Source organism: Manis pentadactyla, chromosome 6 (genome assembly GCF_030020395.1).
Source record: "Manis pentadactyla isolate mManPen7 chromosome 6, mManPen7.hap1, whole genome shotgun sequence".
NCBI classification, from domain to species: Eukaryota; Metazoa; Chordata; class Mammalia; order Pholidota; family Manidae; genus Manis; species Manis pentadactyla.
Window position 1 is genome coordinate 58,463,815 of NC_080024.1, and position 15,555 is coordinate 58,479,369.

General features: G+C 41.5%; 1 protein-coding gene across 1 annotated transcript in view; it reads left to right on the forward strand.

The window, feature by feature from the left end:
* Positions 1 to 15,555, forward strand: part of PDE11A (phosphodiesterase 11A) — a 395,750-nt gene that overhangs the window by 308,361 nt on the left and 71,834 nt on the right. Inside the window, exons 14-15 of the mRNA XM_036879447.2 lie at positions 8,688 to 8,778; positions 12,116 to 12,216. Coding sequence (XP_036735342.2) covers positions 8,688 to 8,778; positions 12,116 to 12,216 — 192 coding nt within the window. The remainder of the gene's footprint in view (positions 1 to 8,687; positions 8,779 to 12,115; positions 12,217 to 15,555) is intronic.

The following is a 15,555-nucleotide window of genomic DNA, read 5'->3' on the forward strand; positions in this document are numbered from 1 at the left end:
TGGCCCCCACCGAGGCCAAGGCCATAGAATTTATAGGTGCTGAAAGTAAGACCGAAAAGCAGATCTCCTGACTCATATATTGAGGATTCAGTTTTAATATTCTTTCCACTACCTGTCTGCAAACAAAATGATATGTGAGCTCAGAGGCCAGAGAGAAAAGTTTGGTGGTGGAGAAATTAAGGAAGGCTTCAACTTCATCCGAAAGGTACGATTAACTTTCAGATGATAGATTTCAAAGCCCCCAAAACAGTTGTACCTCCATAAACTGAACATATACAACCCACTTTGTATGAACAGTTCGCCCCTCTTTTTGTTCCCCCAAGCACTGGCCTATTGAGGCCCTGGAGTCCTGGCCCCTTGCATTTGCTCCTGATCTAGCAAACAAATTTGATTTTGTGCCCTTCTCTATCCATCCTGGGTCCAACAGCCCAGCACTTCAACCCTCTCTTCCCAATATCCTGCAGTTTTTCAGCCCCTCTTAACTTTCAGTTAACATGCACTCTGCAAATCCTCAGCCCTGGTTCAATCTAACAATTCAATTTCTTGCTACTCTGCCTAGACTTATAAAGGCTTTGGGAGAAAATGTAGCAGCTGTGAGAGATTGAGACACGCCAGAATTGTTCTTCCAATTCTCCACCTACGTGCTCTGTACTCCCCACCAATCCTTCTGTGTTCCTAGCCAGCTCTGTCTCCCGTTGCTGTTAGAAGCTGTATATACCAAACATTCCCCCTTCCTGAACCGCCGCCCCTCTACCACCTCCCCCGCTCCGCTCTGCAGATCACCTCACCTCCTCCTTCACCCAGAAAATTGAGGCCATCAATCGAGAACTCCCTCAATTTCCTCCCCTGCCACAGACAGACTTGTCTGTAGGGCCCCATCCTCTCCTCCTCCTTGTCTGAGGCTGATCCCTCCACCTCTGCTCTGGACGCCCTCATCGCCCCCTCTTGGGGACCGCGCTCCATCCGTCTTCCTCTTTGCCCTGTATCTTCTTTCCCCTTTCTACCAGCTCTCTGCGTCCTATTAACATGAACAATCCTGCCGCATCTTGAGAAAGCCCACCTCAATCCCCACTTCCCCTCGAGCTCTGCTTTATTTCTCTTCTTTCCTTTCTAGTCAATCTTCTTGGGAAGTGACCCATCCACTGTCTTCACTTGCGTAGCCCCTGTCCCCGCACGTGGCTTCCAGGTCCACCTCACCAGTAATGCCACCAACAGCCCCTTTTCCCAAAGCTGCTGGACACCCACTCTTCTTGTCCTTCTTTCTTGACCCTCTTGGCCCTGAGACACACTGCCACTCTCTCCTTGGAACCCTCTCTCTCCCTTTGTCTCCTAGACAAAGGTTTTTCATCGACTTTCTAGCCTTTCCTCTCAGTTTGCCTCAAGGCCTCTGTCCCGTCGCACTTCACCAGTGACACTCCCTCCCAGGCCCCTCCTGCTGTTCGGGACCCTTCATGCGGGGCCTCTGCCTATCTGCTGCTCAGACTTGCACCCCTATCTCTGAACCACGATTCTCTGCTTATCCCCAGACATTTATTCAGCTGCTTGAGGAGAGCCTCTTTTTTGAGTCCCACAGGCCCCTCAGTCTCAGCGTTTCCCTTTAAGCCCGTCCTCTGTTCTCATGTTCTCTACAATCAAGGGCACCACCCAAAATCTACAAGTCACCCAGATTCCCTCCCTAGCATCCTTCGAAGTCGTCATCTCTGCACTCTCAGCAGTAACGGCTAGTCCTCTGCATCTCTCCTGGATCGCTACAACAGCCCAACGTTACTCTTCCCATTTTACCCCATGGCATTCCAGAATAATCTGTAATTCTTAAGCTGATCAGGTCACTCCCTGTGTAGGACAGTCACTGCCTCCTGTGACTTTCAGGATGATGCTCAGATCCTTTAGTTCAGTGCCTAAAGGCCCTTTCCCAACAGGCTCCTGCCCATTTCTCTGGCCCTGCACCCACTCCTCCCACCCCCAGCCCACCCATGCATGTAGGTTCCAGACACAAAGATCTATTTTGTGCTCAATGGAGTATGGATAGTTCACTCCTCTCTGTTCCCCAGCTCTGGAATGCCCTTCCTCTCCTTCTTTCCCCAAAATGCCTCTGAAAGCACCATCTCAAGGGTCCATCCCTAGGGCACCTCCCCTTGTCAATTTCCTGGGCCCACATAATGCTCTGGCTATGCTTTTTCAAAAGTGTACATCTAGCTCCTTCCTAATTGCTGATTTACAAGTGTGTCTCCCAGTTTTTATGAGTACCATGATGTATAACAAGTACCACAAGCATAATAAACACACAATTAATGCTTGCTAAGTGAATGAATGAATGATGAATGCATGAATGGAGATTTTAACTATTTTAATATGGCTTATCAATAAAGTTTTCTGCTTTCTGAAACAAATGTAACCTTTTACATACTATTATAAAACATAGCTTTTATACACGTAGACTTGATGTAGCCTGGGCCCTACTGAAGTATAAACTGTGTATTTTCCTTACAGGGACTGACAATTCCTTATGTTTGAGTTCCTATGAGCATCTCTCTGTTAGGCCTAGTGCATCACTGTCAGTGCATCTTCCTTCAGCACCCTTTCTCCAGCTCCCCACCATTCTGCCACTCAAGAAAACATACATGTGGGAATTGTGTCTATAGAACAGAAGTAAACGCCGTGTAGATTCTTTTAAAATCAAGTGCACAATACTTGTACTCTAACACCAAAGTCCCCTCCCCAGAAGGCCCATGTGTCACACTGAGAGGCAGCCCATCTCTCCAGTTGACCTCTCAGCTCTCTGGACCAAGAGTACACACCTAATCAAAACCCAGCTAGTCACAGTTTATCCCCCAGGAATCTGGAGTTGGATTACCATGATATTGACTCAGTTATGTGGGTCATGCTGCAGACCCACAGAGGTTTGGGACCCATTTTAGGAGAGGGCTGGTGACCACATCCCAAGTGGATCAGAGGAACAAGAAAGTGAATCCACAGAGAAAAGAGAAAGAAATAGGTATTCAGAGAGTAGCAGAAAGAAGAGACTGTGCAAGAGAAAGACAGAAAAAAGACCAGACTTAATCCCTGGCTTCCCACATCCCTCTACTCTTGTTTCCAGGCGGCCCACCCACACTCATGATAATTGAGCTTCCTCAGAATTCCTGGTTGCTAAAATGTAATCAACCTTTTTTTAGTGAAGCTGATTCTAATTTATTTCTGTTTTTTGCAACTAACAGTCCCTGAGAAGAACTACAATTGCTTTGTTGTTTACTATTTCAAGCTCACCAATTCCCCTGTAGGGTAGGTATTTCTATCTCTATTTTACAGGAGGAACTGAGCCTCAGAAAAATAAGTAACTTGTCCAAATTCATACATCCAGAATGTGCCAGAGCAGTGTTTGGACCTGGGCCATCTGAGAAAAGTCATTCTTTACACTGCATCATACTGTCTTTCATGACTTTGTGACATTTATTTTGAGCCTTTGAACTTCCAGTTTATTGCCTGACTTATCATATATGTGAGCTCTGGAAAACTAAAATATATTTTAATCCAGAAAATCAAGATATGGAGTCATAAAAATCATAGAATTGAGCTCCACCTTGGGAGACATGTTTTTCAGGACCTTAATTTTACAAAAATAAAAACAGGTTCCCAAATCTCAAGTGACTTATATAAGATGGGAGAACTTTGACACATACGAAATAGATATTAAGTCGCTGATATTAGATTTCAATAATGTTTCTGTCTCCATATCAAATGATCAAATCTGCCTGTTCCAAGATGGTATGACATGTTTCCTCAAGAAAACTCATCTGTATACAATTTACCAGCTCGTGGATGTCTCCTGGCTCTGCCCCTACCTAATAAAGTCACTTTTGAACTTAAGACATCAAATGCTACCACCACCCACCCTCAGAATTTCCTTCCAGAATGAATGCTGAGAGAGACCGTCTCACTTCATGGTGAAGGAACTACCTTTTTATTATTAGACTAAGATTTATTCAGTAAATGTGTCATTGTTTAGAAAATCCCTAGGAAGAAATCTATGTCCTTATTTTTTTAAATTCCCCTATATTTGAGTACTTTCTGTGTGCAAGGCATTGTGGGAGAAATAAAGAAGTATAACAAACAGCCCTCTCCCCTAAAGTACTCAGTTTAATTCCAGTCTTTCAAGTGATTTGGCAATGGGATTTAAATGCACCAATTATTATGTGGCAAAGCATATGCTACCTTTTTTTCATATATAAGGCTATAAAGAAACAAGAGACATTTAGCAAGGGACAAATTACTACATAAAATGCAAAATGCCTCTGTAATAAAAAGTTGTGACTTTAGTTATAGCACAACATGATTTATTCTCTTAGCCTTTCTGATAAGTGAACCTTTGCATTTTCATATTTTATTCTTAATTTTAAAGTATTGGAGTGCATGCAATGAATCATCAATAGGTAGAGAGGGCAGCTGTACCACAGTGCTTTCCAGTCACTCTGTTAATACCTTTGTCCTGTTTTCCCCAGGGACAGCGTTTCCCACCCATCCCCCTCTCTATTTCAGCTGCCCCTGGTGATTAAATATCAGTACCGAGCAGCTTCATAGTGTATTCTCCTAAGAGAATTCTTCTATTCATTTCTAGCATAATCTCTTACATACTCATTTATTAGGAATGAAAACTCATCTTGTCGCTTTTGGCCAGGTCCCAGAAGTGAAATACTGGGGCACATTGATCTGCCACCACAGCCAATCCCATTCCTCACCACCCCCCAGCAGTTCTTGATTTCCTGATTACTTTTCATAGTTTTCCTTTGTAGAGTTTCCTGTAAGCCACAGCTGCACACTTCCATTAAGCCTCTTTTTCAAAGGATACGCACATCTAGAGAGGTTATGAAGGTACATTTCCTTTTGCATGCTTATTTTTGGTGTCTGTGCAAAGTACTGAATGCCTATAGGAACAGAATTTTCACTTTGACTTTTCTTTTTTATAAGTCCTCCTTGGTGTGCTGCCTACCTCAAAATGAAGAACTTTAGCATGTTGGGATAGTTAAGCTAATCAATACTAAACATCATGAATAATCCATGTATAAATATTCCTCTGCTTATGGAATTCCTATGCTTTAGGAATCTCCTCTTCCTCTCACCTTTTGTCCCCCTCTATCCATGCACCATATATATGTTATATGTATAATATTTTCACCATTACGGTGTGTGTGCCCTGAAGCTGCTTATATGATGGATATACTTATCATAAACGATGAAACTGAGGTATGGTGTTAGTCAGTTTTTTCCATATGTGATTGATTTGTGTTTTTTTCACATTTTACATGAAAAAGTGGAATTATCCCCTTTACAGAAAGTATATTACATGAAAGACATGGCATCTTTTAAAAATTGATTTTATAGTCAAGTAAGATTGGTTGATATTGCATATTATGTTCCACTCCTGCAGAATCACAATGTGTATTTTCACATATTGATGCTGCTGGGAAATCCTACAGCAAAGAAACAGTTTAACTTCTTAAACCCAGAATTTCCCAAATGTATTTGACCATGGGACCTATTTTATTTCTCCCCATAATGTCATTTAACATTCCAAAGAACGAATATTCTGTAGAATACTTTTTGATAAAGTCTGTTCTAACATACATTTTCTTTTTTGCTACTTATATCAAGTTTTATGACTTTAGACTCTTGCAGTCCTAGAGGTTCACAGCATGTATGACTGTAACGACCAGTGAAGGCAGCAATCTCAGGGAGCCTGGGTCTGAGAAAGAGAGGACCAAGAGGTTGTGTGATCAGAAAATCTGACAGAGACCAAATCTAATAGTAAAAATAAAGGGTCTCTGTGGAAATGGAAACATTTTTGCTTAGATGATTTTACTCTGGAAAACTCAAAGTAGGGTCCATGCTCCACTGTATGAATGCTAAGATGGCACCTTGCTCGCAGAAAGGCAAGCATTGTCAATGCAAGTCTGGTCAGAGGAGCTCTCCCACACTGTTACAGGAGACTGTGAGCTTCCTGTAGGTAAGAGGCAGGTCTTATTTATCGTTGTATTCCACATGCCTGCAGCCTAGTGTCCTAACAGTCAGCAGTACTTGTTCAGTGAGCAAATGAAACACAGTGCCATCCTGCACTTTCATTGTGTTGGTGTGGTTCAGCTGCAAAATCTACATGTTTTTGTGAATCATTCAGTATTATTTGAGGGAGAAAGAAAGATGGAATTAAAAAAGGGAACAGAATCTGATGATAAAGTTGCTCACACCATGGACAGTCACATGGCTGCATTTGTGTGAACACCTTGAGAGTTCAGCTGAAATGCAGCATTCAGAACCCACCTGGCCCTGGGGGAGCAGGAGAGGTGCTGCACAGGAGACACCTGTGTATTTGTTGTAAGGTGTTCCTGGTTAAGGAAGGAAACATCCTACTCATTCTAACAAAACACAGTATGAAGTGGTTGGTGATCGTCTAGCTGATTGGACACTTGGGAGGTCTGCCAAACCAGCGTGACAAAGGAAGAGTATTTTTTTGCACAGTGATCCTGATTCTGCAAATCAGGATTCACACTAGCAAGTGAGGTGTATTCGGGCATGGCTGGTCAAGAGAAACAAACCACAGGAATCTGAGCCAGTGGCTGGCAGTTTCCTATCATGATTCTGAATTAAAATTGGAACTCTTCTCTCACTGATGACAACCAGGTTGGCAAAGACAGAGAACAGAACATCAGAACTAGTAAGCTGTAATTACCTGTCTCATTATTTAAGGAGAAGAAGCTTCAGAGCTCAGGTTCTAGTTACTAGTTGTATGACCCTGGGAAAGTTGTATAACTTTCTAGAGCCTTTGTTTCCTCATCTTTAAAGTGAGGCAAAAATACCTATTTCCTGGTTGTTGTCAGGACTGGATGAAATCATGTGTTAAGTTGTTGGTATGTTGCCCAGTGCATGATAAATACTTATTCATGAGAGCTACTATTATTAACATTATAAAATAAGTTAACACAATTATTACTGTCAACCATCCAATCTGGACAATAATCTCTAGATGTATCACTACAAGTTTATTAGCCAAGAAGCTAATTTTTTTAAGTACGTCCCCCATGCCAGGCATCCAGATGTGATATGGACATAAACCTCCTAGAACTTCAAAGCCAAAACAAAGGCATACAGTGTGCATTTTGAAAACTGCTTTGCTAAAAATAAGTTCTGTTAGAAAATAGTAAATAACATTAAACATGAGCTAATCACTGATTTCTAAGGTTAGCTTAACAAATTTTCATTTATTATATGGTATAGATTAAGGCAAGATTTAAAGAAGCAACGCATACCTGATTAAAATCTAGTACCCCCCTTACCAATCCTATTCATAGCAATCTCTGCTGAGCCTATCCCTGCTGTTTCTCCCAAAGTGTGGTCAGCCCTGAGTCTCTCCAAGGACCACAGGTCCCCTGAGCCCCTGAACTGGCCATGACCTTGGGCTGCCTCATACTCATGATGGAAGACAGCTTATGACTGAAATGCTTCACATTGCACTGCATTGCAGTCCTTGCCTCTCTCACTGGCAGCACAGACTGTCAGCTGTCCTTCAGGCTGTCCAAATTCAGGCCAGATTGCCCTTTCAATGTCTAAACTCCTTTCTAAGAGCAAGAAAGAACACAAGGGCCTGAATGGGTCCTTAGCCAGAGTCCCATCGCTGCCCTTTAAACCACAGGATTCTGTGGATCTCTGCTGACTCTTAAAATGCTCTAAACCTCAGTCCAAAAGAATGAACACACTTGAACATTTTAAATGAACACTTTTCTGAATTGACATCATTAAAGAGTGGGCTGTTTCTATATAAACAAAAAAGGTAGTTCAAAATAATCCTTTCAAGTATCAGGTAGCATTTTATTTATTTAAAATGGAAATAGATGTGTTCTAATTATTGATTAATAATGTAAAACATAATCCACTACATGCCAGCCATTGTGATAGGCACTTTAAATATTTTATTGTATTTTCATAAATAGCAGGTGAGATAGATAGCATTATTATAATTTTAGAGACAAAGACACTGAGTCTTAATGCACCTAAGTAACTCTCCAAAGCTATTACCAACAGCTGAGGTCTAAATCCAGGGAACTTTCCAGAGTTCTGCTCTAAGATATCATAGTGTGACTGTGGGCTGGCAAACCATAGTAGAAGCTCGCCAACCTTACATGAAAAATAGATTAAATAGGCTCTACATAACATTCACATGATCTCTTCCAAGAGACAGTCAAAACCATTTGGTATAAGACAGTTGTTCTGGCCACTCAGAAGCTGTGTAAGGTTTAGTTCATGAAACCTACCCTGATCTCCTGAGTCAGAAATTGTCTTTTGTCGTCAGATTATCCAAAAGCACTTTGACGGGACCTGGAACACTTTCTGCGGTATTTGTATATGTGCATTATTCTCCCTTATGACCACATCTCACCTCTCTTACTAGTCTGTACATTTCTCAGTGGCATGGATTGTGCCTTATTCATCACTGTGTCATCCACATGATCTAGCCTAACACATAGAACATTTTGGAAAGGTTTACTTCATAGATGAGGCAATAGCACAAGCAGTTCCCTGAGAATGTATCTGCTGGTGGTCCTCTGCCAAAGCAGGAAAAGCAGTTTGACCACAGAGCCGGTGTGGGGGGGATGGTTGACAAGTGAAGGGCCCTGGTCTCTCACCCGTCTGTCCTCTTTCAGGAGCGGATCTGCCCTGGCCCAGCTCTATGGAACCTCTGCTACCTTAGAGCATCACCATTTTAACCATGCTGTGATGATCCTTCAAAGTGAGGTACATACCGAGTGTTCTCCTTCCCTCTTGACAGAAAACCAATAAAACGATGTTTCCTACCTCACTTTCTTTGTAGATACAGATACAGAGAAGCGGGACAAGCTTTTTTAAGCCAAACTACTGGACTTTTCTTGGTGACTTTTAAAAATTCTCTCAGATGCCTGACCAAGGACCTTGTTAAATTCTTCCTGAGCTGATTCATTTGTGTTTCATTATTGGTTCAGAGGCTTTTCAGATTCACTTAGCGGAGGACACTGCCTGTAGCTTGTCACCAGATCATAGTCCTACCTTCCTTAAGGGGTACAGAAGCCCACTAACAGAGTGACTTGATCCGAGAAGTAAGTGGACCAATGTTGTGAGAAGTAAGTGGCCTATTTTGTGAAACCCAAAGCCACTTTAAAAGGTGGTAGAAGCAGAATCAGTGTGAGAAAATTACACTTTAGTAGCACAACTGAGAAATCTGTAAGAGATAAAAGAACTCAAAATTGCTGGCGGGACCAGTTTGAAGTGAGAACTGTGACTAAAACGGAGCCCCAGGGCTGGGAGTCGGAAGTTGTGGGACTTTTATACTTTTAGCTCTCCGTAGAGGGAAAAAAAAAACCACCACTAACTGACTCTAGCTGAGCCACCTGAGCTTAAAATTGCCAGGAAAGGATCTGCTTAATTTTCTGCAGGCATACAGACTTTTTTTTTCTCTTTGAGGCCAGGAAGGGATCATCTGTTCCCCATTATTTGTCAGTTCTCTAGCTGTGCCATTAATTATTATTATTATCGTCATTAAGGCCTTGCTTCTCTGGAATGGCATCATTAAATATGGAGGGGTTTTTTTTCCTCCCGCCTATCTTGAGAATGCATGTCACGAAAGCCTTCTTTGACCTCATGAAGGAGAATCAACCCCCTGGAACCGGCCTGCCATTGGAGAAGGGCAGACTCACCGGGGGCATGTATTTTCAGTCGGGAATAAAACATCCAGGGTAGGATCTCAGTAACTGACAGAAACCAGCATACCAGCATCTGTGGTTCTGGACTTTTCCTATGAAAGCCATGTTTTAGCTGAGTGCTGTGGAAGAGGGAAGTAGGGATAAGGAATTTGTGCTTAGACTATCTTTTCTGTACTGGTAGTACAGCAGGTTTACACTTCTGATCCCAGAAACTCCCACCTTTGTAATAATGGGGATTATAAACAGGATGTGAAAGTTTTCTCAGAAAGTGATTCATTTGTTTGTAACAAACTCCTCTAACTCAGAATTTGTCTTCATACAAACAAGACACACTGGCTGTCCTTCACTCCAGGGTTCTCTGTGGACAACCTAGAATAACAATAATGGAATCATGCAGTGAGCATCCCGTGTGTGCCGGCCCTGCCCTGGCGCTTTCCCCACAGCCCCTCCTGTCCTGCCCAACAGAAAGGCAAAAACGGGATACCATTTTCACTCTACTTTCCATATGATGCAGAGACAAAGAGAGCTTGGCAGCCCTGATGAGAGGTGCTCCAGGCCTTTCTCCTTCCACATTTGCTTTTCTTTCCATCAATACCACTCTTCTCTCACTGAGTAGAAGCACTATTTCAGGGAGACAAATCTATTTCAGGGACCAGACCCTGGAGGCACTGTAGAAGGCCAATTTGCATATAAACAATACACTAATTGCAGATTAACTCATTTTATTAGTAAAGGTGATCCAACTAGCTTTGTCACTATATTAGCTGTAAATTGTGTTAGTTACTGTATGACCTTTAAACATAGTAAAATGCACTCTCAAAATAATTGAGATCCTCAAATTCAGACCAGCTTGCTCCTGGACTTTACATCAGTTTTTACTATAACTTGCTCCTAATGACTGTGTTTCTTTCACTGGGAGCTACTAGATATGTGGCTGGATCCGGGTGAGGACTTTCCATAGCTCCCAACCACCTTTTCCCAGGCCCCAGGGAACCAACCTGTTATTGATCCATGGGGCAAGGCTCAGGCAAAGAAACCTGGGCAGATTTATGGGACAGCATTCCTTTAGTTCTTTGTCTTCTTACTAATGGCTGAATTAAGGGTGTGAAAGAGTTCATTTGAAAATTATTATTAATATTGGACCTAGTCCCAGGTGGAACCAGTATACTCTAGTCTTTAAGGAGTGGAGGGTTCACCCAAGGAGATAAATTAACTCAAGGGAGGAGATTATCATCTGGTGCCTGATAAAGGTAATTTACTAATTGATATTTCTCCCCGAAAGAATTAATTTACCTTTCATTGGAGAATAGTTTATTCTCAGACAGTCATTGCGCCCTCTTCCTCCTGCACCATCTTCTGGGTCTCAACAGCAGACTGACAACTGCTCCAGTTCCAGGCCACATGTTTACGAGCTTACATTTCATGTTAAGAATACCTGATGAATGAAAAGTCCTAACTTCCAAAGCAAAGTAAATGAATTGTCAATCACTTTACAGAAGGATTTTTCACTTTACTAAAAACATTGTGGAGCTGCCTAGTGTAGCTAAAACAAATTTTAATGAAAAGACGTCTGCTTTTGTAAAAGTATGGAGGTACAGGTGTATTTTCAAATTCTCCTGGGTAAAAATCATCCTTAGAATCTCATGAACTGTGCCACAAACAGTATCTTATACATTCTAGCTGCTCAGTTATTATGCACTGAATTCAGTTTCTCATACACTTTATGAAGCTGTGTTTCTCAACTTCAGCTGCGCTGACTTGTTGGGCCAGGCACGTCTGGGCTGCGGGGCCTGTCCTGAGCACTGTAGCAGGTTTGACTGCACCCCGGGCCTCTACCCTCTGGATGCCGGAAGCACTCCCCACAAGCGTAACCATCAGAAATGTCTCTAATCATCACCTCACCGGAAGTCCCCACTACCAAATCACCCCCAGATGAGAACCACTGGTCTGACGTTTTTTTCTGCTCCTTGAAGTCATTTGTTGCCATAACAAGTCCTTCCAAAATGCCAAGTCTTTACTAGTGAAACTAGTATTTATTTAAGGGCCCGAAAGATTCCCAAATGTTTTATCTACTTCTACACACAGCAATTCCATGGGAAATGGGCAGTCAGGTGGAGTTGTGGGCACAAACACATTCATAGTAAGACAAGTGTAAACGTTTTTCAGAGTTTTCTCTTCAAGACCAGTATGCCTTGGTCATCTGCCTCAAAAATGATTGCACTTTCTGACATTGCTGTATTTGCTGGGGAATCTGTTTGTATTTGTACAAAATATCATTAAGCTTTTTTAAAAAGGGTTTATCATGTTCCCATACTTTTTTTAAATATAGGAATACATATAATTAACAACCTTAGATTTAATGTTGTCTTTTGTGACTTTTTACTTTCTCATTACAGGGTCATAACATCTTTGCTAATTTATCCTCCAAGGACTATAGCGACCTTATGCAGCTTTTGAAGCAGTCAATATTGGCAACAGACCTCACACTGTACTTCGAGTAGGTATTGGCATTTGATCTATTTGACAAATGGGTATCTAAAGTTTCATCCTGTAATTAATTTTCAGGTCCATACTGGAGGCTGCCTGTTGTTCTACCAATGGTATCATGTATCAGTGAGCTAAACTTCCGTTGTTGTTTTTCCCTCATCGAAATGAACTTCATTCAGGTGATGTCTATAACACAAGAGAATTAGGGCTACAATCCTAAGATTTGTATCTTTCTTCTGATTTATGAGCCTGTTTGGGCCTCTTGACTCTGAAACTAAGTGATGGCCATTTTTATTTTAAAGACTGGCTGACACTGCTATTTAGACTATTATTCGTAGTGAGATCTATATTGGCACTGATGATGCTAATGAAAAGATTTGTTGCTCAAAGGTGACTAGAAATCTCAGCCTTCATTCCTTGTTTCTCCTCTGTCTGTCTTTCTCAGAACAACTATCTTCCTTTTGTCTAAAGTTTAGGCCTCCATCTGAGCAGGAAATCCCATCTCTCTGATTTCCTGAGACCTGCTCCATTGGGTACCACCACTTTTGGCCGCCTGGAAATCTCTTCCTTCCCTGATTGGCACAGTTTTTTCCTATCTTAAAGATCAAACAACTTCTCTGGCTTAAAATGTTTTTCCACTTGACCCAGTGGAGATTTTTAATTGCTTCCAATTTACCTTTCTTTTACTGACCACCTTTAAAATAAATTACCACCTTAGTACCTTTATTTTCTTAACACCCATTTACACTTTGAAGGGTAGTTGTCCACCTTCACATTCTACCAAAGTTGTACTTTCAGAGGTCATCACAGACTTTCTTGCCCTCAAATTCAATGTCCTTTACTCATTTCTGATATTTTCTAGCCTCTTTAAGGCATATGAAGGTTTACTGACTTCTCATTGTGAACTGCAATTCTCTTTTCTTCCTCAACATCTAACTGCCTTTCTCTCTCCTCTTCTGGATCCCTTTGTACGTTTCTTTTCTCCTTGTTCCTACACGAGTTCATGAACCCGTGTTCTTTCTGTGCTCTCTGTAGATTTAATTCCTTGGCCTTATCTCTAAATAACCTCTGTGTAGGTATATAAAAGACTGAAATTCTTCACCCTGACCCTCCCTCCTGTTCTAGACTTGTATCTCTCCAATTACATCTCAAAAGCCTGCAGTGGCTTCATTCCTTTCAAAGCAACCTCTAAACTTGATTCAGATATCAATGCCCAACTTAATCTGCCACCAATCTTTTTTTCATCCTTATCTTCCTTATCTCTCCTATGTGACTTGTCTACCCCACCCAGACTGGTCTACATGTCTCCCTTTTAAAACATCTGATGCAGTGTCCCTTGTGCCCTAATCATACCATTGTTCCTACATGGAGTCCTGTCCCTCACTTCCCCTTCTGGCTAAACTATCCTTTAAGGTCTATCTCTTCCACCACCTTTTCTAGGAAGCCTGTGTCACTCCCTTTGAAATCTTACTGCACTTAAACATTGTGTCAGGTAAATTAGATTCAATTGTAAGGGACAGAAAACCCAAAATAACACTGGCTTACTTTTCTGTGACATAAAACATCTAGAGATAAGCAATCTGGAGCTGGTAGAGTAGCCACATTCAGTCATAGGAATCTGGGCTGCTTCTGTCTTTTTGTTCTATGACCTTCAACACATGGTTTCCACCCTAGTTCAAGATAGCTGCTCAAGCACCAGCTGTAACGTCCACATTCCAGCAAGCAGAAAGAAGGTAGAGATAAGGAGGAAAGGGACCAAAAAGTGAGACAAGTAATGTTTTGACAGTTTTCTGGAAGCTCCATGTAACACTTCCACTTACATTTCATTGGTCAGAATTTAGTCATTTGGCCATACCTAGGCTGCAGGAAGGTTGGGAAATGAAGTCTTTATTCTGGGTAGCCACATGCCCTGCCAAAAATTATGGGTTGTATTACTAAGAAAGAAAGGAAGGAGGGATACTGGCATAGATAACTAACAAACTATGCCATAGATATTTATTGTTAGATTCTGGCGTAGAGGTTATCACATGGCATAGAGGAAGGAGTAAAGGCTTTGGAGATGCAGTGGTATGGATTTAAATCTCATTCTGGCATTGTAGTTAAAGCTGGTGGGATGGGCCCAAGTGTCTGTGTCTCCTTCCTAGAACTCCACTGAAATGATACCAGGTAAATTTAAAAGAAAAAGAAAGGCATAAATCTGTAGAGAAAGAGAGAGAGCATAAAACAACTGATAAGAGATGTCAATAATTTTGTGGAAATTATTGTGGACTGATCAAGCAGAGTCAGAGTGGAAAATAAGACCTACAAAGGAGGACAACTCTGAGAAGCCAGCCAGTTTGCCTTAGAGAACCTTGTCTGGGGCCTAGAGACAAAAAGTACCATGAAAAGTGGGTGTGACACCCAAAGCTTAAGACAAGGAGATGGCTAGTCAGTTTACAGAACATTCGGAGCCCATGAAGTCCTCCACCAACATAGCCAGTGTACTCCCTCTCCTCTTCCCCTGGAGATGGCCAAAGGTTTATTCCTTGGAGAAATGAAAGAAAGAGCTCTGGACTAAGAAAAGTACAAGATGGGAGTAAGATTCAGAGCTCATAAGGGGATGAAGCAAGTCTTTGGATTGAAAATTCATAGCCCATTGCCCAGTCACCCAGAAGTTAGGAATATATAAGCTACACACCCAGAGTTGTCAAATTTAGCAAATGGAAATACAAGAAGCCCAGTTAAATTTGAATTTCAGATAGACAATGAATAGTCTTTCAGTATAAATATGCCCCACACAACTGGGGGAGGCAAGGTGCACACATACAACTCCTACTCAGCCTTTTAATGCCTTATGATTGCACAGAGATACCCTGGATCACAGAACATTTTATGAAAGGCTCCCATATGAAACACATAGGCCAAAAGAAACAGGAAGAAATGAAATTCAGAGAAAATAGGGAGAGGAAGAAAACAAAACCCAGAAACTATTGTTACTATCCTCAGCAAGCTAAGAGAGTGTGTCCATGAAACAAGAACAGGATGATTAGAAAATAATAGAGGCAACCATAGAAGAGGAAAGAGCTTTGGAAGTTAAAAACTTAATGGCCAAAGTAAAAAATAAAACAAAAACACTCAGAAATATAGTCAAAAGACAAAAGACAGCAGTACGGAAAACACTGCTTTATCTCATATATATACTCTTTAGAACTGTTAACTATGTACATGTATCACATTGATAAAATAAATTTAACCAATTTTTAAAACATATTTTAAAAATAAAAATCCCAGCTTTGTCACTACCTGTGTGTCATCAGACAGATTATTTACCTCTCAGAGCCTCTTTTCTTCATGTGTAAAATAGAGATAA